The 27,959-nt window shown below is 49.4% G+C and overlaps 2 protein-coding genes across 37 annotated transcripts; one reads left to right on the top strand and one right to left on the bottom strand.

The window, feature by feature from the left end:
* On the bottom strand, window positions 1-25,293 carry Slc68a1 (solute carrier family 68 member 1). 34 transcript variants are annotated; one of them, XR_015628434.1, is made up of 11 exons: window positions 22,868-22,939; window positions 19,122-19,226; window positions 18,887-18,989; window positions 8,709-8,786; window positions 8,304-8,520; window positions 7,777-7,859; window positions 6,862-7,314; window positions 6,632-6,755; window positions 5,233-5,329; window positions 2,827-3,020; window positions 1-809 (listed from the first exon to the last, which is right to left on the bottom strand). XR_015628434.1 is itself a non-coding variant. In XM_087564443.1 (11 exons), exons 5-11 carry the CDS (start codon window positions 8,414-8,416, stop codon window positions 547-549), a joined length of 1,416 nt encoding a protein of 471 aa, XP_087420569.1. In that variant the 5' UTR covers window positions 8,417-8,520; window positions 18,887-18,989; window positions 19,122-19,226; window positions 22,868-22,997; window positions 25,123-25,293; the 3' UTR covers window positions 1-546.
* C1h10orf95 (similar to human chromosome 10 open reading frame 95) lies at window positions 23,557-26,822 on the top strand. Of its 3 annotated transcripts, XM_087592702.1 has the most exons (3): window positions 23,741-23,873; window positions 24,399-24,470; window positions 24,655-26,822. In XM_087592702.1, the coding sequence occupies exon 3, from the start codon at window positions 24,697-24,699 to the stop codon at window positions 25,324-25,326; it is 630 nt and encodes a 209-aa protein (XP_087448828.1). In that variant the 5' UTR covers window positions 23,741-23,873; window positions 24,399-24,470; window positions 24,655-24,696; the 3' UTR covers window positions 25,327-26,822.
* Window positions 26,823-27,959: the final 1,137 nt, after the last annotated feature.

Here is a 27,959-nt window from a genome sequence, read left to right as displayed (position 1 = left end):
TCGGAATGGCTGGCTTTACTTGATTTGAAATGAGATGAGCCTCTTTAGCGTTTGGAGGCCTGCTGGGCTTTGGGGAGCCCTGCAGTAGAGGGGGCATGCCACTTCCAGCATAGCTGAAGCAGAGGACCCTCTGAGAAACTACTAGAATAGGCAAGTGGCACTTTCAGCTTCACCTGAGTGGGCAAAGGGGGCAGTCACAGCATCAGAAGCCCTGGAGCCCACCGAGTGGCCAGCCCCAGCTACGGGTCCCAGGCAGCTCCTGGGCACCGCACTCAGTCCTGCCCTTTCTGGTCCTTTCTTCCTGCCCTACAGGAGCTGCAGGTCCCTGAGCACATACGCCCAGCCCTTGCACAAGCTGAGTCATGTGACTAAAGAAGGGCAGACCTTGGTGATGCTCCTGGTTCTACCCTAGGAGCTCCCCGACATCATCTGTTCGCTGGGCTTAAACCCAGAGGTGGTGAGGAAGCAGGATGCTAGCTGGCAAGAGAGGCTACTGCTGGGACTAGGGCAATGAATGATCTCAGCACAGTGGCCCTGCCAGACGTCTCACACCATCTTAATGTTCAGGGTATGGATCTGAGCTAGGTTCTGACGCTGGGCCTTGACCATACGTAGGCGTCTCCCATGCAGTGTGAACTGGGACCAGGTGAAGAGCTGCAGCAGTGCACAGATGATGGGGACGAGGACCAGCAGGTAGAAGCAGCCTTGGCGCAGTGTGGGAGCCTGCACTGGGGCTGGGGCTGGCGGCTCTGGCCATGGCTGCACACTCCCCACAGAAGTCACTGGGGGCTGCTGAAAAAGGTCATGACCTAGGGCAAGAGCACACAAGAGCAGAGTCAGCCCAGCAGCCTCCAACGCCCCAAGAAGGACACCCCAACCAGTACAGGTATCCTAAACAACTAAAATTTAAGACAGGCCAGGTATGGTGGTGCACGCCAGCACTCAGGAGGCAGAGGCAGGTGGATCTCTATGAGTTTGAGGCCAGCCTGGTCTACAGAGCGAGTTCCAGGACAGCCAGGTCTATACACAGAAACCCTGTCTCAAAATACAAAAACAAAACAAAACAAAAACTTCTTTTTGAACTGTCACTGTTGGCTTAACGAGTAGCTGTCATAAGTAAATGCCACAATTCCTAACCACAAATCTATCGTCTACATTTTATTGAAAAACATTTTTTTTTTTGGTTCTTTTTTTTCGGAGCTGGGGACCAAACCCAGGGCCTTGCGCTTCCTAGGCAAGCGCTCTACCACTGAGCTAAATCCCCAACCCTGAAAAACATTTTTTTGAGACAGAGTCTCTCTAGTAATCCTGGCTGTCCTGGAACTTACTATATAGACCAAATTGGCCTCAAATTCACAGAATTCCCTTCCTGACTCTGCCTCCCAAGTTCTGGAATTAAAGGCATGTACCACCACATCTGGCTGCTGCTGCTGCTGCTGCTGCTGCTGCTGCTGCTTCCCCTCCTTCCTGCTCCTCTTCCTCCTGTCAGGGTACATAGTTCAAATTAGCTCTAAACTCCTTATGTACTCAAGGATGACATCAGCCGTCTGATCTGCTGCCTCCACTTCCTGAGTGCTGGGATTGCAGGTGTCCATCACCACAGCTAGTTGCATGGTTCCAGAGCTAAACTCACGGCTTCATACACACTTGGCAAGTGCTCTTCCAGCTGCGCTACATCCCAGCACGTTTGCCGAGACAGCACCATGAACCCTAGGTTGTTCTCAGTCGCTGTGTGGCTGAGGGTAACCTTGAGCTCCTCATTCTCCTGCCTCCGTCTCCTAGAGTCAGAATTACAGGTCTCTTCCATCTCGCCAACTCCTAGAACATCCCTTTTTATGTTTGTTTGGTTTGCTTTTTCTCTCTCTCTCCTTTAATCTTTAATTTTATGTGCATAGGATTGAGGTTGTCAGGTCCCCTGGAACTGGAGTTACCAACAGTTGTGAGCCACCATGTGGGCTCTGGGAATTGAACTCAGGACCTCTGGAAGAGCAGCCAGGGCTCTTAACTACTGAGCCATCTCTCCAGTCTCATTTGCTTTTTGAGACAGGGTTTCTCTGTGTAACCCTGGCTGGCCTGGGACTTACTCTGTAGACCAGGCTGGCCTCGAACCCTTTTCTCACCTCCTTCCTCTCTCAGAGAGACACCACCACATCTCATGTCTCTCAGTCCTCAGCTGTCACGTCCTGACACCCATGCTTATGTGTCACCTCAGTTCCCAATGCACCCACCTGCCCCCTCCCTAGTCTAAGCTTCCACAGCCTCTGTCACAGTGTCCCTAACATCTCCAAGCTACTGACCACACTGATTTGTACGCACTGCTCAGGGCAGCCTGAGCAAATAATACTTCTTCTAAACACCGATCAGACACATCTCGTCCCAGTCTCTGATTCTCCAAACAGCTTCCATATGTCGCCCTATCTACCCCTCCCCCTGTCTAAAAATTCTCCTAAGACAGGGTTTCTCTATGTAGCCCTGGCTATACTGGAATTCACTCTGTACCAGGCTGGCCTCAGACTCACAGATCTGTCTGCCTCTGCCTTCTGAATGCTAGGATTCAAGGTGTGCACCACCAACGCCCATCTAGAATCTAAGCTCCAAGACAGCTAAGATTTCATAAGCCTTACCACGTCACTTCCCTTACACCACAGGGCCCAGCCTACACAGGTCTACGCTGATTTGTTGAATGAATCGTTTCACTTAGGAAAAAACGAAGGGGTGGGCCAGCAAGGCTTAGCATCCCAAGGCAGCACAAGCCTAGGCACAGCCTTCTGTCCCCGTCACTAGACCCAGAGCTGGTACAAGCAAGCTGTGCACCACAAGCCTCACCTGTGTAGAAGCAGAGCAGCCAGGTGCCCAGCAGTGGGGCAAAGGTCTGGCCGGGTTTGGTTACCAGGGCGACCATGCCAAAGAGAAGCGCCGAGGCTGCCTGCTTCCGATGGTTCAGCACCAGGTCCTCATCCACCAGGTCAGTGACCACGAGGGTCAGCAGCTTACAGGTACCCTCGGTGAAGACACGGTTGCTGCCCAGAGCGAGAAAGAAGCGAGAGTAAAAACGAGTGGACACGGAGGTGTGGGGGCAAGGGTAGGCGGGGCATACCTGGCAATGAAGAAGCAAAGCAGGCCAGGGTGGTCTGGGCCAGCCAGCAGCATGAGGAGGCTTAGGCTCAGCTTGAGCAGGAGAAGCCCCCGCACCACCGCATAGACACCCCAGCGCCGGCACAGGGGCAGGAAGTACAGGTTGTTGAGATGAGGAGCAACATAGGAGATGCCTGGGGAGGGAAGAGGGCCCCACTTCTTCAGGAGCAATGCCACAGCCTCAACGGCGGTCGGCAACTGACGTTGTAATAATTGGAATCACCATTTGCATTTCTGGCAAACTGACAATGTCTGTACTTTTCGCACTTGATTATCATACCTTAATTTTTATTTTATGTGTGCGTGTATATCTGTGCAGAGGCCAGAAGAGGGCACTGGATCCCTTGGAACTGGAGTTACAGACAGCTCTGAGCAGCCATGTAGGTAAATGCAAATCAAACCCGGGGCCTCTGGAAGAGCAGCCAGGGTTCCTAACCACTGAGTCATCTCCAGTTTGCTTTTCACACAGTAATTTCCACAAGTCCTTCAGGGTAGGTATTTAGTCCCTTGGGATCATGGAGTCAACACTCCAGTAGCCCTCATGGATAGCAAAGTCCATGGATTTTCAAGACCTTGATATAGAATGAAATCATATCTGCATAGGGTCTGTATACATACTCCCATATACTTTTATTTGTTTTTCAATTTAGTGTCATGTAGCTCTACACCGCCTTAAACTCGTTTGTTTGTTTGAGACAGGGTCTCTCTCTATGTAGCCCTGGCTATCCTGGAACTCACTCTGTAGACCAGGCTATCCTCAAACTCACAGAAATGCACCTCCTTTGCCTCCCAGTGCTGGGATTAAGAGCATGTAATGACACTCAGCCTATTTTGTTTTATTTTGTTTTTGTTTTGTACAGGATCTCAGTCTGTAGCCCTGGCTGGTTTGAAACTCATAATGTAGACCAGGCTGGCCTCAAACTCACAGAAGTCTGCTTCTTTCTTCTGGGTGCTGGGACTAAAGACCTACATTGCCATGTTCCAACTCTTATTAAAATAAAAATGTTAATATATGCAGGGCTAGCCTCAAACTTGCTATGTAGCCTAGGCTAAACTTGAATTTCTGGTCCTAACCACACCTCCCAAGTTCGTCAGTTATAGATGTGAACCACCAGCCATGTTCACATGGTGCTGGGTCCAGCCAGGCAGAACTATCCAGGCTCTACCAACTGCACTACGTCCTCAACCTCCCCCCCACAGACTTTAAATTATCTTTTTTTGTTATTCCTTTAAAAAATTATTTGCAGTTTGAGGGCTTTTCCTTTATTGTTGATACTGTTTGTTTATTAGACCCAGGAGGGCATCAAACACTCCTCATTCCTGCCTCAGTTTCAGTAATGCTGAGATTACAGGTGTCATCAAGCCCGGTGTAATCGATGTCTTGATTATAATATTCAGTACCATGTAAATGCTATGCAAAGAGCTGTCATACTGTGTCAATTAGGAGGCGAGCACAGGAAAGAAAAGGGCTTCGGGGTCAGTGAGTGGCCCAGCAGGTTATGAGCTTGCCGCCAAGCCAGACAACCTGAGTTTAATCCCTGGGTCCCACATGGTGGAAGGAAAGAACCATTTCCTGAAAGTTGTCCTTTGACCTCCAGATGTGTACCCCGGCGTGTATGCATCCACGCTCTCTCCACACAAACGGCAGATGATAAGGCAGATGATAAACACACTCATGTGGAGACAGGGCTGCTGTGTCATTGTTACCCTGCACCGACAACTGAGAGTGGTGGGAAACAAAAAAAAAAAAAAAAAGCTGGGCTGTGGTGACGCACACTTTAATCCCTCTAGCACTCAGGAGGCAGAGGGAGGCGGATCTCTGTGAGTCTGAGGCATGGTTTGTAGAGCAAAATCCACAACAGTCAAGACTACACAAAGAAACACTGTCTCAAAGGAAAAAAGAAAAGAAACAAACAAACAAAAAATTGAGTGACTCAGAAAGATTCAAAAACACAGCGAATCCACCTGGCGTTGCACTTTGTCACTCTGCCTCTTGGTGTCACCATCACTCCTGACTGAAGTGAGGCCCACTAACCTCCACCCAAGAACAGACCTGGGGACAGCACGTGAGAGCTGCTGGCCAGGGGCACTACTCACCCAACAGGAAGGAGCCAGTGGAGAGAGAGATGTGGTCCGACAGCAAGTGCTCCAGGAAGAGGGGGAAGAAGTTACTGTTGAAGTGGCAGTGAAACACCTGCAGGACACAGGGGGGGTAGGGAGGAGGGAGAGAGGGGGAGGGGGTGAGGGGGAGGGGGCGAGGGGGAGGGGGACGGACGACAGGACAGTTCACAGACCAGCAGGGGAGCAGTAGCCCTGGTCCTCAGAGCAAGAGTGAACACTGGCCCATGCCACCAAACATGGAGTATGCCCAAACAAACCTAAACGACTATCCCTTTTGGCCTATGGAATTTTAGATTGAAGGCATGGTAAAATCAGCAAATAGAACAATTGTTAAATTTTCATGGTATAAACATAATTTATTTTCAAGTCTGGCTAAGGCTGGAGAGATGATGGCTCAGTGGTTAAGAGCACTGACTGCTCTTCCAGAGGTCCGGAGTTCAAATCCCAGCAACCACATGGTGGATCACAACCACCTGTAATGGGATCTAATGTCCTCTCCTGGTGAAGACAGCTAAGTGTACTTATAATAAATAAATAAATAAATAAATAAATAAATAAATAAATAAATTTCATGTCTGGCTAACTTATATACCTATGTTTTCTTTTCTTTTTTTTTCGGAGCGGGGATCGAACCCAGAGCCTTGCGCGTGCTAGGCAAGCACTTTACCACTGAGTTAAACCCCCAACCCTACCTATGTTTTAAATGTGGCTCTTAACGTTAAAAAAGAAAAAGAAAAAAAGATTGTTTCGGGGGTGGAGAGATGGCTCAGTGATTAGGAGCACTGGCTGCTCTTCCAAAGGCCCCAGGATCAATTCCCTGAACTCTCATGGTGGCTCACAGCCTTCTTAACTCTAGTTCCGGGGGATCTCACAGCCTCTTTTAGCCTCCCTGGGTACCAGGCACACACTTGTACACAGACAGACATTCAGGCAAAATACCCATACACATGAAAGAAGACATATAAAAAAAAAAAAAAAAGATTCTTCAGTCTTATTATGAGTGAAGACAGGCCTGACCTTGGAGGCTGAAACCTACCTAAGCTCACAGTGAGAGGCAGGGGTGTGGCTAGCTCAGTTGTAGGGTGATTCCCTAATAATATACAAGGCCCTGGATTCTACAGTTCTAGGCACTGTAGGAACGGAGTGGGGGGAGGAGGGGCATGGGGGTGGGGGGTGGGGAGAGTGGAGGGGCGGGGAGAGTGGGGGGGCGGGGAGAGTGGAGGGGCGGGGAGAGTGGGGGGGGGCGGGGGCGGGCAGCAATGACACAAGGGAGTATGGAACACAGAAAGTGGTCCTAGAACCTAGGTCTCCTGACTTCCCACACTTCCAGCTCTTGAATACCCTTGAAGGAGGGGTGAGGAGTGATTCCCCATACCTGTACCAGGTCCATGCCCACGAACCACAGGAAGTTTTGGTGGTGTGCCAGTTGCCGGAGATACTGACCCAAGGTAATGCTGCCTGCTTCCTCACCACCCACCAGCGGCTCCTCTTCACACACGCTGTGGACAGAGAGGAAGGGACGACGTGGGGTTCCACCAGAGTAGGCCAGGAGTGGGCATTAAAACCAAGTTCCGACCGTAGGGAGCCAAGGCTAGTGTCACTTACCCACCATCCATGACCAGGCCCGGGCAACCCCTGTCCTTTCTGGTCGCCTCAATCCGCCGCTTCAACAATTGTGTGGCCCCCAAAAAGCCCAGCCCAGAGCCAGCAGCTAGTACCACACAGAAGGCACGGAAGGAGGAGAAGTCCTCCTTGTTCCAAAAGGCGTAGGAGGCAAAGACAGACATGGCGCCAGCTGCACTGAAGAGGGAGCAGTAAAAGTTGAGGTGGGTGCGGTCATGGGCCGAGAGCGCCAGGTCGGCCAGCAAGGCATGATGGTGGAGGTCCACGAGTGTCAGGAAGCCATCATAAAGGCACAGGCACAGTAAGAACTGTAAGCCAGCAGGGGCCCAGGGCACCCAGAATGCCAGGAAGGACAGTGCCAGCAGTGGCCCGTGCCAACCCAGAGCCCGCACCCGGGTCAGCACCACATCTCTGGAGGAGAGCCCTGCTCCTGACCTGTCAGGGAGAGGACGGAGTTAGGAGGTAACCTTTAAGCCAGAGCAGGCCCTAGTTCCCCTGGCTGGGCCCAAAAGAAATGGAGGAATTCACACCTAGATATACCCTGAGTTTCCTGATCGGAGCCTTCAGAAGCACAGCTTACCCAGTCACAGGCCCTCTCCTCAGCCTCACTGCGTTACCATGACTAAAGGGCTATGGGATACTGATTCTCGGGGCTGGGGGTAGAAAGGGACCCAAACAGGGAAAGAGAGGGAATGCCTAAGAAACAGGGGAAATATGTGGTAGACCCGTGAGGAGCCCCACATGTCACACTAGGGTCAACCCCTTCCCCTGGTTGGGCCATGCCCAGACCACAACCGGCATCCCCCTCGACGCCCATATATGATCCTTCATTCGGGGATCATCAGAACAGGACTAGGGCAGTTAGGGCAGTGATGTATACCATTCCCTAAGACACACCGGGGCTGGGAGCTGAGGAACCGGCGGTCACTGAGCCAACCGAAGAGGGGGTCATTGAAGCTATTCCAGAGGAGAAATACAGTCTGCAAGAAGAGAGAGAGGTGGGCAGGTGGGGTGTACAGGACTCCCAAGCTCCAGTCCATGCACCCTCCCCAAAGATGGCACTTGCTTCCTGCCAGCAAGCTTTTGTTCATGCTCCTCTGCCAAACCCCCTCTCATGGCTGGTACGCACATCGAACTCCAGCGACCCAAGGCAGCTAGCTGGTAAGTGTGTATCCAGCTGACTGATGCATATGGGTATATTATATGTGAACATACAGTGGGGACCTAAGGCAGTGGCCTGGAAGTGCTTCTAGAATCCTCCGGAAGAGTCCTTAGGACCCTACTGGCTTTCCTGGCTGAGTCTTGCTAAACAGCCCAGCCTGCCCCAAGAGCCTAACACTGGGACAGGACCCAGCACCTTCTGTCTGCCTGGAAACCCCATGCCCAGTCTCCCACCTGTGCTAACTGCCCCATGTTCATCCTACCTCTCCAACCCAGAAGGACACTTTGTTGATCTTATACACCGAGACAAAGGTGTCCACGTAGTACAGCAGAAACACATTATGCAGAATGGTGGTGAAGAAAGCCAAGGAGCCATACACCACGGCTGTGGGCAGGCCCAACAGCCAGGCTGGGGGCCAGTCTAGCCCCATGGCTGCAGGTGGTGCCTCAGCCCCATTGCCACTCCGACCATCCTCGTCTCTGGGGAAGAAGAAGTCATTGAGCCATGAGGGTGAGAGCTAACTCTCTCAATCTAGCTCTGGGACCCTCAACACCCCATAAAACGAATAACTCGCTCCTGGCTGGGGTCTGAAGCTCTGTCACTGCCTTCTAGTCTAGCTCCTACATTTGACCCCTGACAGTGAAAAATAATCGTTTCCTAAACTCACTTCCTTTGTGAAGAGACGAAGCTGGTGAATTACCAGTGAAGTACGACAGGAACATCCAAGGGAGATACGCTGGAAACGCTGGGGGAAACAGAGATGGGAAGAGAGGGCAGGCATCCAAGTACTGGGCCGGGATACCTCCTCAGACTGGATACTTAGCATGCTGTCCAACCTAAATGATCTAACTGTGACCTTATGGCTTTGGGCACCGTGTGCTTACAGGGTAGGCAGCACCGATAAGATTAACCTTGGTGGGGTTGGGGATTTAGCTCAGTGGTAGAGCTCTTGCCTAGCAAGCGCAAGGCTGTGAGCTCGGTCCCCAGCTCTGAAAAAAAAAAAAAAAAGATTAACCTTGGTTTCTTAAAACTGGCCAAAGGGAATCATTATGTGAAAGACCAGATAAATTTGGGGAAAGCCCATTAGAAAATGCTCTGTGAGCCAGGCATGAGGACACACACCTCTAATCCCAGCACCAGGGAGGCCAAGATAGTCAGCCTGGGCTGCACAGTTCAGGCTGGCCTTGGTTACCTGCTGAAACCCTACTGAGAGAGGTGTCAAATCAGTGCACATTGGTATGATTATTAGCTTTACAAAATCCCTAGGAAGCACTGTTATGATCTTATAGAACAACTCAAATTTAAAAATACTGAGGACCTCAGCCAATGTCACATAGCAGAAAAAGCAATAGATTTGAATCCAGACTTCATATATTCCCTGGTTTCTCATCAAATCATATAAATGTTTCCCTTTCTTGAATCCAGGTTTATCTGATGCTAAAGCCTTTCTAATTGACCTCCAAAATCAGATTGATGTGCACCACTGGGGAAGACGGGAAAAGTCTGTGAGAAGTCTACTCTGTAAGAGCAAAATTCGAGACTAGGCATGGTGGTACACACCTTTGACCCCAGCATGTAAGAGGCCACGGCTGGTAGACCTCTATGAGCTCAAGGCCAGCCTGGTCTACACAGTGAGTCCCAGGACAGCCAGGGCTACATATTGAGACGCTGTTCAAAACAACAACCGTGCAACAAAAGAACAAGAAACGACTGGCTGTGGTGGTGTATGCTTTTGATCCCAGCACTTAGGAAGCAGAGCAGGCCAATCTTCAAGTCCCATGTCAGTGTGGTCTACACAGTAAGTCCCAGGCTCCTCATGGCTTGCTCAGTCTGTTTTCTTATAGGACCCAGGACCACCAGACCAGGGATGGCACCACCCACAAGAGACTGCACCATCCCCCATCAATCACTAATGAAGAAAATGCTTTATAGGGGCTGGAGAGATGGCTCAGGGGTTAAAAGCACTGACTACTCTTCCAGAGGTCCTGAGTTCAATTCCCAGCAACCACATGGTGGCTCACAACCATCTGAGGTGGGATCCGATGCCCTCTTCTGGTGTCTGAAGAGAGCAACAGTGTACTCACATTCATGAAATAAAAAAATATACCTTTTAAAGAAAAGAAAAAAAGAAAATGCCTTAGAGCCATCTTTTTTTTTTTTTTTTTTGTTCTTTTTTTCGGAGCTGGGAACCGAACCCAGGGCCTTGTGCTTGCTAGGCAAGCGCTCTACCACTGAGCTAAATCTCCAACCCCTAGAGCCATCTTTTTGAGGCGTTTCTCAATTTAGCTTCCATCCTAGCTTGTGATAACTCTAGCTTGTGTCAGGTTGACATAAAACTAGCTAGCAAGCACACTTGATAATCAGTTTTCATTTTACTAAGGGACTGGCCACACCAGTTCAATATGACTCCATCTTAATTTGGTTTCAAATGCACAGATGCTGTGTCCAAGTAGGGTCTTACTCATGGGTTCTCATCTCCCACCTCTTTGCCCGGGATAGAACCCAGGGCCTTGTAGATGCTAGACTAGGGCTCCACCACTGAGCTACACCCCCAGCTTCTATACACTCTCATAGTGTTTGTTCTTTTTTTTTTTTAAAGATTTATTCATTTATTGTATATGAGTACACTGTAGCTGTCTTCAGACACACCAGAAGAGGGCATCAGATCTTATTACAGATGGTTGTGAGCTACCATGTGGTTGCTGGGATTTGAACTCAGGACCTCTGGAAGAGCAGTCAGTGGTCTTTTTTTTTTTTTAAATAACATCATAATGATGGTCTTTATTTTTTAGAATTATTTATTTTATGTATATGAGTAGTACACTGTAGCTGTCTTCAGGCACACCAGAAGAGGGCATCAGATCTTATTACAGATGGTTGTGAGCCACCATGTGGTTGCTGGGATTTGAACTCAGGACCTCTGGAAGAGCAGTCAGTGCTCTTAACCACTGAGCCATCTCTCCAGCCCATAGTGTTTGTTCTTAAGTCTCTCTGTATGACTGCTGCTTATACATGCTGCTGACAAGCACACCTCTGCACATACGCCCTTGGGGAGGCGCCCAGAATCAGTGTATGATCATATCTTGTCCTTTTTTCTCTCTTAGTTTTGAGATTAGGACTCACTATGTAACTTGGCTAGCCTGGCTCACCAAGTAGACCAGGCAGCCCAGGCTGTAAGCAGCACCCCTCATGGGCTCTGCCTCAGTTCTTGTCTCCTGGTTCTCTTCTCTGTTTCAGTTCCTGTCCTGACTTCCTTCAAGCGATGGACTATGGATGTGCAAGTGTACGCCCACTAAACCTTTTCCTCCCCAACTTGCTTTTTCAGCCATGGTATTTCATCACAGCAATGTTTCATCACAGCAAAAGTAACCCAAAACTAATAGTAACAGTAACCCACACTAAGACATCAAATCAAGCAGGATGGCCATGTGAGGATGAAGTCTGAAGCTGCTATAACACAGCCACAAGCCAAGGGGTGCTGACATCACCAGTGGACTTCCAAACGCTAGACAGAGAAGGAAGGACTCTTCCCCAGAGCTTCCAGCGGAAACAGGACTCTGCTCAGGCCTTAAATGTGGACTTTTACCCTCTAGCCATGAGCAAATATTCAGTTGCTTTAAGCCATTAGTTGGTGTCATCTGTTATGGTAGCTTAGTGACACTGAGGGTGACTCCCAGAGATTCTCTGACTTCTTCCCGAGGCTGCATGGTCAGAGGTTGCAAACTACCCCCATCAGTCATATCCTGTTTGCCCTCTGCCCTAGTCCAACAAAAAGAACAAAGTCTTCAAGAGCTATCCTTCCCAAGACCCAGCTCCCTGCCTCCCCACCATGCCTGCAGGTCTCTACAATGTAGCCACTCCCAGCCCAGCCTCCCTTTCCTCTGACAAGGCTTTTGTGCTTGCTGGTTCTTTCCATGAACAGAATCATTCTAGTCTGCACCTGCCATTCCAAGAGCTAGCCTAGAGTCCAGACTTCTCACTCTCTGTAGGGACTGCTGGCATAAGCCTGTAATTCCAGATACTCAGGCAGCTAAAGCAGGAGGGTTTAGATATACCCTCCAAACATCACACATCCTCCATGGGTCTTGCCTCGGCACACGCATCTGTCTCAGCTGACATCACTCTGCCAATCAGCCCAAGCGGCAAGAAACTGCAGCACGCCACCAGACATTTGTTGGCGCGTTTCTCTCTGTGGAGTCCTGACAAATGCAGCTGAACTGCACGATGTAAGAGGGACCAATATACCTTTCACGTGCTTGCTTCAGCACAACATCCTTTCACCTGTGTCAGCGAAACATTCCTTCATGTGTCGGCCTTAGCCTTTCACACCTGTGTCCACTGCAGCTAAATGTTCCTATACGTGTTTGCCTCAGCAAAACACCATCCAACCGACTTTACAAAGAAGGCGTAAGTTTCCACTTCAGTGGTGGTTTGAATAATAATGGTCCCCATAGACTCATATATTTGAATGCTCAGCTAACAGGGAGTAGAACTGTTTAAAAGGTTTAAAAGGATCAGCAAGTGTGACTTGTTGGAGGCAGAGTGTCACTGGGGTTTGGCTCAGATGTTTCAAAAGCCCTTGCCAAGTCCATGGTCTCTCGGTCTGTCTCTGTCTCTCTCTCTCTTTGTCTCTCTCTGTCTCTCTGTGTGTCTCTCTGTCTCTCTGTGTGTCTCTCTGTCTCTCTGTGTGTCTCTCTGTCTCTCTGTGTGTCTCTCTGTCTCTGTCTGTCTCTCTCTTTGTCTCTCTCTCTGTCTCTCTCTGTGTGTCTCTCTCTGTGTGTCTCTGTCTCTCTGTGTGTCTCTGTCTCTCTCTGTGTGTCTCTCTGTCTCTCTGTCTCTCTGTCTCTCTCTCTCTCTCTCTCTGTCTCTCTCTCTCTGTGTGTGTGTGTCTCTCTCTCTGCCTGTGGACCAGGATGCAGGTCTCAGCTATTGCTCCAATGCCTGCCTGCACGCCGCCATGCTCCCTGCCATGATGATAATGGACTAACCATCTAAAACTGTAAGTCCAAGTTAAATGCTTTCTTTATAAGTGTTGTCTTAGTCATGGTGTCTCTGCACAGCGACAAGACAGTAGCTAAGACAGTCACCCCACTACCCTCAGAGTTCCTCTGTTCAAATCCATAGCCTTTATCGAAGCCACTCCTTGGTGACTGGCCCTTATCACCCAAGAAGGTGAACCTCGTCTCCATGTGTTGGCTTCTCAAACCCATGCTGAAGAGAAGGTAGAAGCCCTTGAAGGGTGGGTGGTGTTAAATGGTTTTTGCCATTAGAAAAGGTAAGGGTTCAAATCACTGCTTCCTCCCACAGATGTATCTTGATCTAGTCATTTACTGAGCCTGCAAGACAGGGGAATAAAGGCAGTCTGTACAAGAACATAGCAAGCACTAAACTAACACTCAGGAAACCCAGCGCACCATGCTAGGCACAAGGCAGGTGCTTACAAACCAGCTTTGTCCTTCTCGAGACGGCTCTCACTATGCGACCTGTTACTTTAGACCAGGATGGCCTGAAGCTTGCAGAAATTTGCCTGTCTCTATCCCAAGACCAGCTTTCTCTTAAAGATTGGGTCAGGGCTGGTGGGATATCCAGGCTCCTTTCTGAAGTAAAAGAAGTGGAGGAAAAACTTGGGACAGAGGAAGAGCAGAGAGGAAGCCTGCCGGGGCTGGAGAGACAGCTCAGTGGTTAAGAGCACTGACTGTTCTTCCAGAGGTCCTGAGTTCAAATCCCAGCAACCACATGGTGGCTCACAACCATCTGTAATGGGATCTGATGCCCTTTTCTGGTGTGTCTGAGGACAATGTACTCATATATAATAAAGAAATAAATAATAAAAAAAAAGAGAGAGGAAGCCTGCCAACTCGAACACTGAGGATGAACTCCATAGATAAGGCCCTATCCCAGATCTCAGGTAGAGGCTCTCCATACAGGCGAGCCAGCACTGGATTTGCTGGAAGAGGAGGGTGTGATGGTGCTTGCCAGACTGTGTGTCTCCACGTCCTACTCCAGCAGCAAACAGCCTTCCTCCTCTGCCCTTCCTACTCTCAACCCACTTCACACGAGAACAGAAGCCTCGCCAAGGAATGCCACGGAGCCCACACTGTCCTCTTTGCATAAGCTGTAACCTGCAACCGAGCTGCCCACTCCTGTACACACTTCACCTTGCACAAGCGCTGGAGGCAGTCCTGGGAACCTCCGAGGTGTTGGCCTTGGGCCAGCTACTTCCTTTCCCTGGGCCAGTGGAGAGGTTAAAGTGGGGCTCAAATTTAACCAAGCACCAAGCACAGGGCCCAGGACATACAAGACTATCCATAAACAATAGCTCTTGCTGAGTTTCATGACCTTTAAAAATTGGCTGGGAGTTGGGGATATGGCTTAGAGTGTAAAAACACTTGCTATGCAAGCCCTAAGACGTACACGGGATCCATGGAACCCATATAAAAATGAAAGGTTAAAAAAGGGGGGGGGAGGGATGAAGAGATGGCTCAGTGGTTAAGAGCACTGACTGTTCTTCCAGAGGTCCTGAGTTCAAATCCCAGCAACCACATGGTGGCTCACAACCATCTGTAATGAGATCTGATGCCCTCTTCTGGTGTGTCTGAGGACAGCTACAGTGTACTTATATATAATAGGTAAATAAATCCTTTAAAAAAATTTAAAAAGTCGTTTTCAAAGACTAGAAGGCGAGGACCAACACCTGAGGTTGTCCTCTGCCTTCTACACACTCACTGTCCCTTGTGCAGGCGTGTCCTTAAACGCAAACATGTATGGACAAATGCACACACACATGACATACATCATTTTTTTAAAAAAAATCAGTTAGGGACCCCTCTGACTAATATATAAATCTTTGTGACAAGGGCCAGCTGGCCTCAAACTATGGCAATCCTCCTGCCTCCCCAGTGCTGGAAGGCCAGGTGTATGCCACCACACCCGGCTAAGCATTCAACATGGACGCCTCTCACTGCTTTGACATCCCAGACCTTCCCATGTGTCATCCCCCAAATTCTGTCTTAAATGCCACCTCTGCATTCGGCTCACGTGCTGCCTTCCATCCGGAAGCCCTGGATGTGACTGTGTGCTGGCTGTGAGACCTTTAGGACAGGCGTGGCTTCCACACCCAGGGATGTGAACCCTTCACAGTGCAATGACTGTTCCCATCTACATGGCCCACAGTCGCAAGCTATGAGGTGCCGGAACCAAGGTTCAAAATCGGTTCTGCCTACAAACCTCAGCCCTTCTCACTTCACTGCACACCCACTTCCATGATTGTATCAAGTCTTGCTCCCTCAAAGCCCAGGGTCCTCATACCCTCCAGGTTCACCCAGTCAGGTACTGTCGACCTTCTTGAGTCCCTCTGTATCCAGAGAACAAATGCTTTCCTTCTTTCCTACCGGCTCACAAGCTCCTTAGGAGCAAGGCAGGGCTAGTCCTGCTGCAGCTCCCTCCTCCAAGCTCTGCTCAATTAACACCTGCTGAGTCCATTGTCTCAAAGAGGCCAATGTGGGCGTCCTCTGCCTTACAGAGGACAGTCACAGGATGTACAGAGGAGAGTATTGGTAAAAGCCAGCAGTAACATTTATAACACTGTCACCAAGGATGAAGCATCAAGTTAAGAAAACAATACGGGCAGAATGTGGCCCAGGCAGTAAAAGGGGCCAGACTAAAATGGGGGTTTGTAAGCCTCCAACAAGATTCTATCAAGATGGGCTGGAGAGATGGCTCAGTGGTTAAGAGCACTGACTGCTCTTCCAGAGGTTCCGAGTTCAAATCCCAGCAACCACATGGTGGTTCAAATCATCTGTAATGAGATCTGATGCTCTCTTCTGGTGTGTCTGAAGACAACAACAGAGTACTTGTGTATAATAAATAAATCTATCAAGATGGAAGGCACACCAGCTGAGGGTAGGAGATAAGAAGCATTTCTCTGTTGAGGAGCGCTCCGGGGCTACTTAAAGATCTCTCCCTAGCAGTTCACTCTCCAAGGTTTCTGGGAGATTAATAACAGGAAAGACTGGCCAACCGCAGCAACAGACTGTGAGTACAGTTGGGGGAGGAAACCAAGAAGTGTCAGGCTGGGCCTGGAAGGAAGACTCTCAGGAGGAGGGATCCTGTAGAGCCCACAGGAGGCAACTCTACTAAGTAATTTGTATCAGCAGTGCCTGGGTCAAGGCTGAACGTTATCCTCAAGTAACCAAAAAGCTTATATGCCCACATCTGTGGAAAAAGCAAATCTGTTTCCTGTCTATCCTGGGGGTATCAAATGAGCAGGTGGAATTTCTAGTCATAATAACAAAGCAAATACTAGGTGTGTCCTTTTCTCAGCAAGCAGCTGACTGGATTGTTTGCTCTACTTCATCACACCCCGTTGAGTCTCTCCAGAGCATGATGGAGCCCCAGGAGAGCTGTTGGAGGAGCCCTACTCCCTACCCCAAGTTAACAGGTTTACCCTCGGATGGAAAATTGGGGCTTTTCGCCCATTGCAAGAGGGATTTTCTTGGTCTTTCACAGGATTTTCTGGTGGCACGAAAGTGGACTCACCTCAGAATCGCAGGCCACTTCTAAGTCCCTGAGGAACTGGTTATCAACTCAGGAGCTTTCTACTCAGAAACGTGTAGTGGTTTTCATTTCGTTTGCACATTAAAATCACCTGAAGAGCTAGCTATTCTAGAACACCTAGGCTCGGACCTCACTCAGAACACTAAAATTGGGATCTCTGGAGGTGATGCTCAACAGAATCTTTTAAAGCTTCCCCAGTGGTTCTACTGCGCCACCAGGGTTAAGGGCCACTAGGTCAGTGAGTGAATCCTGGCCTGAACCATTGCATCCACGAACTCAGATTCCTCAGGGGGCAACCTGGACAGTGCATCCCCTTTCCTTACCCCAACAGAGCCCTTCTGCGGGGATTCTACGCTTGCCTCTTGGTCCCAACTCCTCCTGACCCCAGAATTTTCCAATCGATAATCTGACACCTCAAGGAACCGCGCAAACTGTCCCAATGACTCAAACACCAAAACGCATTCCCGCCCCACCCTCGGCCTGGTCCTCTGTATCAGATCGGGCCCCGGGCCCCGGGTCCCGCCGGCTCCTCCGGGACCAAAGAGGTCCCGGGCCGCGGGCCAGCAGCTCACCGCAATCCTGGCAGACGATTGCTTATTCCGCGGCTGCGGGGGAGCCAGGTGCCAGCCAGTGCGCCTGCGCGCTAGCAGCCCAGGGCTTCCCCGTCTCTCCCCCCGCCCCTTCCCGCTATTGGTTCCGCATGGCTCTCCCGATAGCTCAGGCAGGTGACCGCGCCTGAGGCTGTCGCTGCCATGTTTGTCATGGGCTCTTTCCCTGAGGGACCCAAAAGAAAACGGGCATCAGCCAGCAGGGGCAGGTTGCCTGGATTCCAGATCTCCTTTCTTTTACCTCCACGAAAACTGTCATTTCAGCTCAAATCAAGTTTCTCTTGGGGAGTTTCCCCTCCCCTTCCCTGATCCTAATTTCAGAAGATGAGAATTTAGCAGGGATTACCCTACGGCTGGATTGTGAGCCTTGCGAGCGCGAAGCCCTGCTTGAACTGTGGGCATGAGAAATCAGAGGAATTGGGAGCCAGGGCAGGAGATGTTAGACACAGGCACTCGGACATCAACCCACAACCCACGCAGCCCAACCTCTTTGTAGTGGCAGTGATAAGAATTAGAGGAGGAAGTCGTGCCTGGTTGTGCCTTTCTGAAATTCCTTTTGCTGTTGTTGTATGTTTTATAAGACAGGGTTTCTCCATATAGCTCTGGCTCTTCTGGAACTCGCTATGTAGACCAGGCTGGCCTCGAACTCACAAAGATCTGCTAATCTCTGCTTTCTGAGTGCTGAGATTAAAGGCATAGTTTGTAATTCTTACCATACAGAAGGCTAGGCTACCGCAGAGTGAATTAAAGCCAATCTGGGCAACGTAAGCCCTATCTCAAACTAAAATCAAAAACAGGGCTGGGGACACACAAATAAAAGAAGTACTCGGCCACCCACTATTATGTTCCTTGCAGGATGGGTGCTCGGCTCCAAATGCCTCTTCCTCAAATTATACATGGGAAGTAGATGCTGTTATTTCCACTGACAGATGAAAATAACCACTGGGTGCTGGTGGCGGCTGCACACGCCTTTAATCTAGGCACTAGGGAGGCAGAGACAGGTGGATTTCTGCTTTCAAGTCCAGCCTGGTCCACAAAGCAAGTTCCAAGACAGCCAGGGTTACACAGAGAAACTCCATCTCAAAAACCAGTCAACCAACCAATCAAAAACCCTGAAGTTCAGAGAAAGTCAATGAATTACTGCTTGTTTGTTTGTTTGTTTGTTTGTTACTACGTTTCTCTGTTTAACAGCACTAGCTGCCCAGACTGGTCTTGAACTCACAGAAATCCCTCCTGCCTCTGCCTCTAAGTGCTGGGGTTAAAGATGCCCAGCCCAGGGGTTGGGGATTTAGCTCAGTGGTAGAGCGCTTGCCTAGCAAGCTCAAGGCCCTGGGTTCGGTCCCCAGCTCCAAAAAAAGAAAAAGAAAAAGAAAAAGAAAAGATGCCCAGCGCATGCTCAGTCTTCAACAAATTTCATACAACCAGATGACCAACCAGGCTAGACCTGACCAACCAGGCTAGACCTGACTTCTCCTGAGTCCCAGGGGAGTCTTTCCTCTTCTGTACTTGCTAGACCTTTAAAATCAAGTTTGTACGGCTCAGTCCAGTTTCTAAGCAATTAAATAGGACACACTGCCCACCTGCTCAGCTTCCCTACCCTGAGCTAAAGGCAAGGAGTGCCTCTTGACTTCTCTACTAAGGGACCTTCCGTTTTGTTGAAACAGCTCCCTCCGTTGCTTACCGGGATTTCATAGGCAAACAAGGAGAGAAAGAGCTGAACAAGCTGACGCCCATCTGTAGGAAGCTGGAGGCAGCGAGACCACCCAAGGCTGCAGAGCTGGACCCTGTCAAGAAAGAAAGAAAAGAAAGCAGGGGGCTAGGAGTGTAGCTAAGTTTGGAAGAATTCTTGCTGAGCGTACCTGAGTGTCTGGTTCAGTCCTCAGTGTTGGATAAAGTGACTGTGGCTGTGGACATACCTGTAGTCGTAGCACTTGGCAGACGGAGGCATCAGTCCAACACCGTCACTGGCTACATAGTTTCAGGAGCTCAGTAAGACTGTTTCCACCCGGCAGCTGAACATCCTAGAGGTTAGGCACTACTGACTTTTTGTGGCTGGTCATTTTTGTGCAGCAGGAATATCACTCCCTTTTTACTTTGTGACAACATAGCAATAGGTTGTCGTCACAGCGAATGAGCCCACAAGACCCTGTTCAACCCAGTGCTAGAGAGTCCTCAGGGATCCCACAGACAATGACCCAGCACACCTACATTCTACTAGATTTTCCCCTTTCTCTCCTCCTCCAAGCCCTTCTCTACCCTTCTATGCCCTGTTCTGGAATAAGCCTGTTCAAAAAAATAAAGACATGTTCCAAGGTGCTTTGAGATGGAAGAAAAATAAGCAGATACAAGATTTGCAGGGTGAAATTTATTCCAGGGCTTACATACATGAAGATAGCACCAATCCCACTCGACCCATCCAGTGTGTGAATGTATATTGGTTAGGACAAAAGTCACTTCATCCTGATCAGAATATCCCTGCTCTTTCTTTCTTTGCTCCTTTTTTTAAATTTTTTTAAAATTTATTTTATATATGTGAGTACACTGTCAGACACACCAGAAGAGGGCGTTGAAACCCATCAAAGATGGTTGTGAGCCACCATGTGGTTGCTGGGGTTTGAACTCAGGACCCTGGAAGGGCAGTCTGTGCTCTTAACCGCTGAGCCATCTCTCCAGTCCTGCTCTTTCTTGATTCTCATTTTTTTTCTTTTTGTTTTTTTGCTTATTTTTGAGACAGGGTTATTCTGTGTAGCCCTGGCTGTCCTGAAACTTGCTTTGTAGACCAGGCTGGCCATGAACTCAGAAATCTGCCAGCCTCTGTCTCCTGAACTCTGTGACTAAAGGTATAAGCCACTGTCATCCAGCTATATCTTTAAAAACATTTTTTCTATTTATTTTATTACTGTATGAGTGTTTTATCTGCATGTATGTGTATATATCATGTTCATGCCTACTCCCCATAGAAGGCAGAAGAGGGCATCAGATCTCATGGGACAGAAGTTATAGTTGTGAGCCACCATGTTGGTGCTAGAAGTTGAACTTGGATCCTCTTCAAGAGTAAATGTTCTTTTATCACTAAACCAAGTCTCTGGCTCATGCACATGCACATTGCTGGCACCAGGGTCTGGTTGTAAAGCTCTACATGCCATTATAATGGCTCATCTGTTTTAATGTGCTGAGAAACTATTGGGAAAAACTTTCTAGAACAATCATCAGTTACAATCCAAGATGGCTTCAGTCAGGTCAAGTACAACCTGCTTACCCTGCCTAAGCCACATATTTATCTCTTTAGATATATACACTTTATTCTAGATTTTAACAATCATTAACGCTCCCCTCCCCTGCTCTAGAATATAGTCCTTATCAGAATATGGTCATTTCTCCTCTCCCATGCCCACCACTTCTCTCCATGGATGTTCTCCTGGCTGTGTGAAGAGGACCAAAAATCAGTACTCAGACCTTTGTACATCTATTACAGCTTTCCTCCAGCCTTTCCGTCTCTGCTCAGTGTACTTTCACCTCAAAGCACACCTCGAGTCTTTCCTTAACCAACCTTGGCGACAGAATGGTAGGACGGGAAGAGCTGGCAAGACCAGCTCTGAAAAGTGGCCCAGCAGGGAAGACCTTGATTCCTTCTTACTGAGCTTCATGCCCTACAGTTACACTCTGGCCCATAGCCTTCACATGCTGGAGACAGTCATCAGCTGCTGCAATACTGTGGCGCTGGAGGCCAAATCCCCTGCTAGACTCCTCCAGTCCTTGAACCTAAGGGGAATGATATACAAGTAGTGTCCTTGAAATTCTCTCCTGGGGGCTGGAGAGATAGCTCAGGGGTTAAGAGCACTGACTGCTCTTCCAGAGGCCCTGAGTTCAATTCCCAGCAACCACATGGTGGCTCACAACCATCTGTAATGGGATCCGACGCCCTCTTCTGGTGTGTCTGAAGATAGCAACAGTGTATTCACATCCATAAAATAAATACTTTTTAAAAAAGAATGAAAGAAATTCTCTCCTAAGCTAGGCTTCCTCCCTCTCTGTCCTAGGTGATACCATATTCTCCTGTTCTCTAAGAGCTCCCCGTTCCTGTTCTTGGCTATTGGGCCATTTCTCCCAGGGCTTCTACTTTGCCCACTAGTGAGGCTTTGATCATGAGGCTTCCTGACCAAAACTAAGGTTGTTGTATTCTCAAATGTTTCACAAGACACTGAGAAAATACTAAAGTGTGTATCATTGGGGTGGGGTGGAAGGAACAATGGGGCATTCAAACCAGCTTACACAAAAAGGAATGTAATGGTCTGGGTAACTGTAAAGACCGTGACTCACACACCATTATTTCTGTCTCTGAGCTTCATGTCATCTTTGACTGTGGATTCAGTGACTAAGGCCTTCCCACACCCCACACCCCCAACCCGATTCTTTCAGATTTCTGTCTTGAGGAAAATGTTTCCTTCACAAGAAAACAGGGTGCTGGAGAGATGGCTCGAGAGTTAAGAGTTTGTGCTTCAGCAGGGCATGGTGGTGTATTGCTTGGATCCTGGCACTCTGAGTTTGAGGCCAGCCTGGTCTACAGAGCTCATTCCAGGACAACCAGAGCTACACAGAGAAACCCTGTCTTAAAAAATAAACAGTGCGGGAGTGCGGGGTTGGGGATTTAGCTCAGTGGTAGAGCGCTTGCCTAGGAAGGGCAAGGCCCTGGGTTCGGTCCCCAGTTCCGAAAAAAAGAACCAAAAAAAATAAATAAATAAATATGTCGACACCTCTGTCTCCTGCGCAGGATACGTGTCGACCCGGCCATCCCCGTAATAGATCTCTGTAATAAACCTCACCTTTGCTTATTACATCAAAAATAATAAATAAACAAACAAACAAACAGGGCAGTCTGGGGCTCTTACAGAGGACCTGTTTTCTCCCTACAACCCATATCAGGCAGCTTTTGCCTGGAACCTCAGATCCAGGGAATATGACACTGTCTTTTGGCCTCCCTGGCCATCTACACTCATGTAACTAAGAAGATAAATCTTCAAATGGGGCTGGAGAGATAGCTCAGTAACTGAGAGCGCTTCCTGCAGGAAGAATTGAGTTCTCCACACCCACATCAAATGGCTCACATCTGACTGAAACTCCAGCTTCAGGGGCATCAGACACTCTTCTGGCCTCCCAGGCCACACTCCCATACACACACACACACACACACACACACACACACACACACACACGAGAGAGAGAGAGACAGAGACAGAGACAGAGACACAGAGAGACAGACAGAACATAAGTATGCATATACACATATAGATATAGAGTTCCAGGCCAGCCAGCACTGCACAGCTAGACACTGTCTCAAAAGGAGAGGAAGGGCACTGGAGAGCTAGTTTGGCAATTAAGAGCACTACCTGTCCTTCAGGAGGATCCGTGTTCAGTTCCCAGCACCCACATGACAGCTTATGACCATCCATCAGTAACTCCAGTCCCAAGGGACTGAACCCCTTCCTTTTCAGACCTCCGTGGGCTCCTGCACATACACGGTGGACGGATATATACCCAGGCACACACGCATACACATAAAATTAAGTATTTTTAAGAGAAGAAAGTGTAGCATTCCCAAAATATGAAGGCTCTTTCTAGAATGATGAATGAACACCAACCCATGGTTGGTCCCTCCCTGTACCTAAAAACTCCCTGGACCAGCGAAGCGTGACGACACCAGTATAAAGCGCAGGTTCTTCGCCTTCTCAGTCCTGGCTTGAGCTTGGTCCATCATGCACGTGTCTTTCACCAACCAGGTGAGGCTAGATTCCCTGAGGAAGTAGAAACAGTAGAAACTATGCCCAGTCCTGATGGGGGGAGATCAACCCAGGGCTAATCCTGAACATTCCAGAGATGCTGGTTCCAGAGGGTAAAGTTACAGAACTCATGTTATATAAAGACGAGTCCTTTTGGTGGAACATAAACTGAAAACGGCTTAGAACAAGACAAACCTAACTGTTATGGAGGCTGGAAGTCGGAAATGGGCCCCACTGGCTAACAGGAAGGTGTTGGTTGGACTCGGGTCCCCACTGCAGGCTTTTGTGGTTGAATCTACTGCCTCACGATTTCTGATTTCCAGACACTGCCTGTACTCCTTGCTCCTGATACCCCCCTCCATCTATGAAGCCAACGAAGGTGGGTAGTGTTTTCTGGATGGCATCCGTATGACTCTGGACCTCTTTCGTGTTTGAAGTCCTTATAATTGATTCCATTGAGTTCGTATGAAATCCAGAACGTTCTTTTATGATTTGGTATTTATCTTATTCATAAGTTTGCTTCCATGAATGCATGTAGGAGCCCTTAGAGACCAGATCCCCTGGAAGTGGAGTTGCAGGCGGCTGAGAGTCACCATGGAGGTGCCAGGGCTTAAAAGAGGTGGGAAGTGTTCAGCGGTCTAGAGAATGATGTCTGTGAGCTCAAGCAGCAGCTGCCTCTAGCTTGGAGCCACTGTACTTTAGTTTCTACCTAGGACAGATTGGCCGGCTCCAAGCCAGCTCGAGGTGTTTCTCTCTGCCTAGTAACAGAGGTGTGGCTGAGGCTGGGCATGGAAGTGGGAAACAGAACTGCAAAGCAGTGTGGAGAAGCTCCGTTCTGGACTGTTCTGGCACTCCCAAAGGCTGGAAAACAATCCCATTAGGCTGAAGGAGGCAAGTTAAAAGGGGAAAGACAATAAGGGCCGGGGGCTCAAAAGCGTGGGGAGGGGGGTTGGGGATTTAGCTCAGTGGTAGAGCGCTTGCCTAGCAAGCGCAAGGCCTTGGGTTCGGTCCCCAGCTCCGAAAAAAAGAAAAAAAAAAAAAAAAAAAAAAAAGCGTGGGGAGGAACTGTGCTGTGTTTTATAAAATAGAAAAGAAGCCAGGGTTATGTTTGGTAGAGGAGCGGCATCGCGGGGTGGGGGTGGGGGTTGCCTCTGTGGGCTCACGCTAAGGCATCCCTTCCCCCTGAGGTGAGAGAGAGAGGGAGAGGGAAATGAGGAGAGAGGGGGAAGAGTGCAAGCATGAGAGTGAGGAGAGGGGCAAGCAGTCCCTTTTATAGTGAGTCAGGCATACCTGGCTATTGCCAGGTAACTGTGGGGCGGAGCCTAAAGGGAATGCTGACAGATTGATTGTTTTGCAATCGGTAGCCCTGGCTGTTCTCAAACAGGATGACTGAATTTCAGGTCTTTCTGCCTCTAGGAGTCCTGGGATTACAGACAGGAGCCACCACACCCGTTTATGTGGTGCTGGAGACCGAACCCAGGGATTTATGTATGTCAGATTCTTTATTAACAGACCTACATCCCCAGCCCGGGAATAATTGATGAGGAGGTGGGAAGCAGAATCTCTGACCCAGAAAATGTTTCACAAAGCACGAGCCAGGCAAGAGCCAGGGTGGGGGGAACCAGTGACGGGTGCTTGCTAGAAATTATGTATCCATACCCATCCACCACAGGTCTGGACCCAGTAAAAATGCTCGTCATCTGAGTTCCAGGTCATGTACTCCTACGTCTGCCTGCCGCCCGGAGAGGGTTTCCTGCCTCGGCTGCAGACCCTCACCTACACCTACCTGCCCGCCCCTCTGCTGCTGCCACCCATCCAGACCCACAACTTCTGCAGCCGGCCGGTGGGCCTGAGCACGGCGCCGCGAGAACTCCACTGCTTCCATGGTACGGGCCCGGCCCTCGCCTTCTCCACGCCACCCTGGTGGGCCTTCCCGCTGCTGGGTGCCGCAGCCCCTGGCTCGTCGTTCCCCGCCTCCGGCTTGTCCGCGCCATCCCGGCCAGCGCGCGAAGCCGCGTGGCCGGAAGGCAGCAGCCTGCAGCTGCAGCTGCGCTGGGGCCGCGTGGAGCGCATGCGGGGGCCGCCCCTACCGCTGCCGGACGCCGTGCGCCGCGACTTGCGGCGCGTCTACGGCACCTACCCACGCACCGACGTGCGCGTCACCCAGCGCGGCGGCCAGTTCTTGCTGCGGGCCGAGCCGCGCGTGGGCGAGCCCGAATACAAGGTGGCCCGGCGCGTGGTGCGCAGGCCAGCCAGCGGCGACGATGGGGACAGCGGGGACCGCCCGGCCGCTCCGGAGGCGGTGCAGCGTAGCCGCCGGAAGAAAAAGCTAGGACCAAAATGAGCGTCTCAGCGCGTCATGTAGGTGCGCGCTCCCCAAGTCTGTATTTGATTTCCCTTGAGTTGTTGCTGGACCGGGCAGGGAGAGAAAGGTGCTCGGTCCAGAGGGTCTTGAAGTGAAAGCAGTGTCTGGACTGCTGCTTCTCCCCTCCTTATCCCTCTGTGTGGCTCCCACTTGCCTTTCTCTCTCCCTTGCACCACAACTCCCCTCTTCACAAAGCAGAGGGAGCCACAGCAGTCTCCAGCTTGGAAAAGGAAGTAAACGGACGACTGAAGTCCAGCATCCACTGCAAGATAGAGAAGTGGGCATTTTGCCATCTGTGTAATGTGAGTCTTTGCTCTGTTTGTAGCCTGACTCCCAGGGCCTGCTCTTAAGTAGCACCTCCACAGTGGGCAGTGGACAATCTTTTAGAGTTGCCGGCCTGGATTCACTCTCCAAACGTCATCTGAAGACCTAGGGTAGTTTTGATATGTGGGAAACGTCGCCTATGAGATAACTAGGGTTAGAGCTTCTGACGTTTTTTTCAAGCCACGTGTCCTTAGCTTCTCTGAACCCCTTAACTATCACATCTGTAAAACATATAAGATTAGATGTTCAGAGGGATGTCATTCGTTTTGTTCTTTTGGTTTTTCCAGACAGGGTTTCTCTCTGTACCCCTGGCTGTCCTGGAACTAACTCTCTAGATCAGGCTGACCTCGAACTCAGAGAAACCACCTGTCTTTGCCTCTAGAGTGCTGGGATTAAAGGTGTGCACTACCATGCCCAGCCTGAATGTCCTCCTGTTTGTTCGTTTGTTTGTTTGTTTGTTTGTTGAGACAGGTCTTTGTAGCTTGTCTTTGGCTACTTTGTGGGTTCTTTTTTTCCTCCCACACTTTTCCTACCCTTTCAAGCCCCTAACATTAGGAGAGAAGAAAGGATAGAAAGAAAAGGAACTACAACTGTGTCCTTAGACTACTTCCTGCTGATTAGGAGCTTTGAGTTCCTTAACGCAAGTTTGATCTTCATTGTCAGGATATCTGATCTTCTTGTTTCTTCTTTTTCCCTGGACTCACCACATCACTTGGGTGCTAGCACGCATATAAATATAAATATAAATATATATGTATGTATATGTATATATATTCTGAAAAGTTCCCAGAATTCCAAACACTGCACAACTGCAGAAACCGTCTGCCCCTGACAAAAATCATTCCCCTGCTAGAGCACTTGGCAAATCTGTCACCTGCTGAGGACAGTCTGAAGCAGTCCCATATTCCACATCTGGGATTAAGACAAAAATTCTTATAGTAGCTCTGTGTTTCTAAAAATTACACAATTCCAGAATCTTACTACAGGGCTTCTCTGTATCACCCTGGCTGTCCTGGAACCCTCTCTGTAGACCAGGCTGGCCTCGAACTCAGCCACCCCAGCACTGCCTCCCAAGTGCTGGAGTTAAAGGTGTGCACCACGATGCCTTTATTCCCAGTTTTTATTAAACCTTTAATTAATTTTCAGATAAAGAAGGTCTTGCTATTTAACTGACTGACCTCAAACTGGTTGTAATACTCCTGCTTAAGCCTGTTGTGGCAGGAAGTGTTCATGAACCCCAAAAGACCAGCAAGGAGCTGCTTCTGATGTAACAGCGTTAGGGTCCCTTTATACAACCCAACCCTGACACAGCAGGATGGGAAGGGAAGGCTCCAACCCTCAGCAGGACAAGGTGTCTCAGGGAATGGGAGTAAGTGAGAGGGTTGGCCCTGGCAAGTATCTAACTGAATGTCTATTGTAAGCGGACAGCTGGGTGTTCTGAAACAAGACCATGAACAATCACAGATGGTCTGGAAGTACATCTGATACAACCAGACTAATCTTTGATTGACTGTTGCTAGGAAGTAGCTAGGGAGTAACTCTGGGTCAAGGACAAGCTGTGGGGTCCTTCCTGGTACTCCGGTACAGCCTGGGTTCTGCTGCAGGTCAAGTTTCTCATGCTTTTCTTCAAGATGGAGGTTGGTCCCAAGATGGAGTAGGGGAGCACACATGGGCACCACACCTGACTGGTCTTTTTCTCCTAAATACATCTGGAAAATTCGGTATTTCAATATAGTGTTGTTGATGGGCTGGGTAGAGCACCCCTTTAATCCTAGCATTCATGAACCAGAGTTAGGAGGATACAGATCTACTACTGATCTGAGTTCAGAGCCAGAGCCAGACTCTATCGTGTGTGTGTGTGTGTGTGTGTGTGTGTGTGTGTGTGTGTGTGTAAGTGTTGACTTAGTTAATATGTCCTTCCTTGTCTCACCACTCTCTGCATGTGTGTGCCTGTTCCTGTGTGCACAGGTACACACCATCAGCGTCAACCTTATTAAGATTTAATTGGCACACACCTTTAATCCCAGCCCTCAGGAGGCAAAGGCAGTGGATCTCTGTGAGTTCGAGACCAGCCTGGTCCACAGAGAAAGTTCCAGGACAGAGAAACCCTGCCTCGAAAAACCAAAAAACAAAGAATTAATTTAATTATTCTTTAATTATGTGTTTGTGTGTGAGTGTAGATTGCAGATGCCTGAGGATACAGAGGTGTTGTTAGATGCCCCCTGGAATTAGTTGTGAGCCACCTCTGGAAGAGCACTACTATGCACCAGGGCAAGCCATCTGTACAG

Source organism: Rattus norvegicus, chromosome 1 (genome assembly GCF_021556685.1).
Source record: "Rattus norvegicus strain SHRSP/BbbUtx chromosome 1, alternate assembly SHRSP_T2T, whole genome shotgun sequence".
Taxonomy (NCBI): domain Eukaryota; kingdom Metazoa; phylum Chordata; class Mammalia; order Rodentia; family Muridae; genus Rattus; species Rattus norvegicus.
This window is presented reverse-complemented; position numbering and strand designations above follow the sequence as displayed.

What these genes read in the sequence shown, in the direction of transcription:
- Slc68a1 (XM_087564388.1), bottom strand. Translation starts at nt 18,939, where the DNA reads ATGGGCGTCAGCTTGTTCAGCTCTTTCTCTCCTTGTTTGCCTATGAAA. An exon ending in TGTCCTTCTGGGTTGGAGAG is followed by an intron (nt 7,860 to 8,303) that starts GTAGGATGAACA and finishes CTCTTCTTGCAG; the next exon opens with ACTGTATTTCTCCTCTGGAA. An exon ending in TGGGCATGGACCTGGTACAG is followed by an intron (nt 5,330 to 6,631) that starts GTATGGGGAATC and finishes TGTGTCCTGCAG; the next exon opens with GTGTTTCACTGCCACTTCAA.
- C1h10orf95 (XM_087592637.1), top strand. Translation starts at nt 24,697, where the DNA reads ATGTACTCCTACGTCTGCCTGCCGCCCGGAGAGGGTTTCCTGCCTCGG.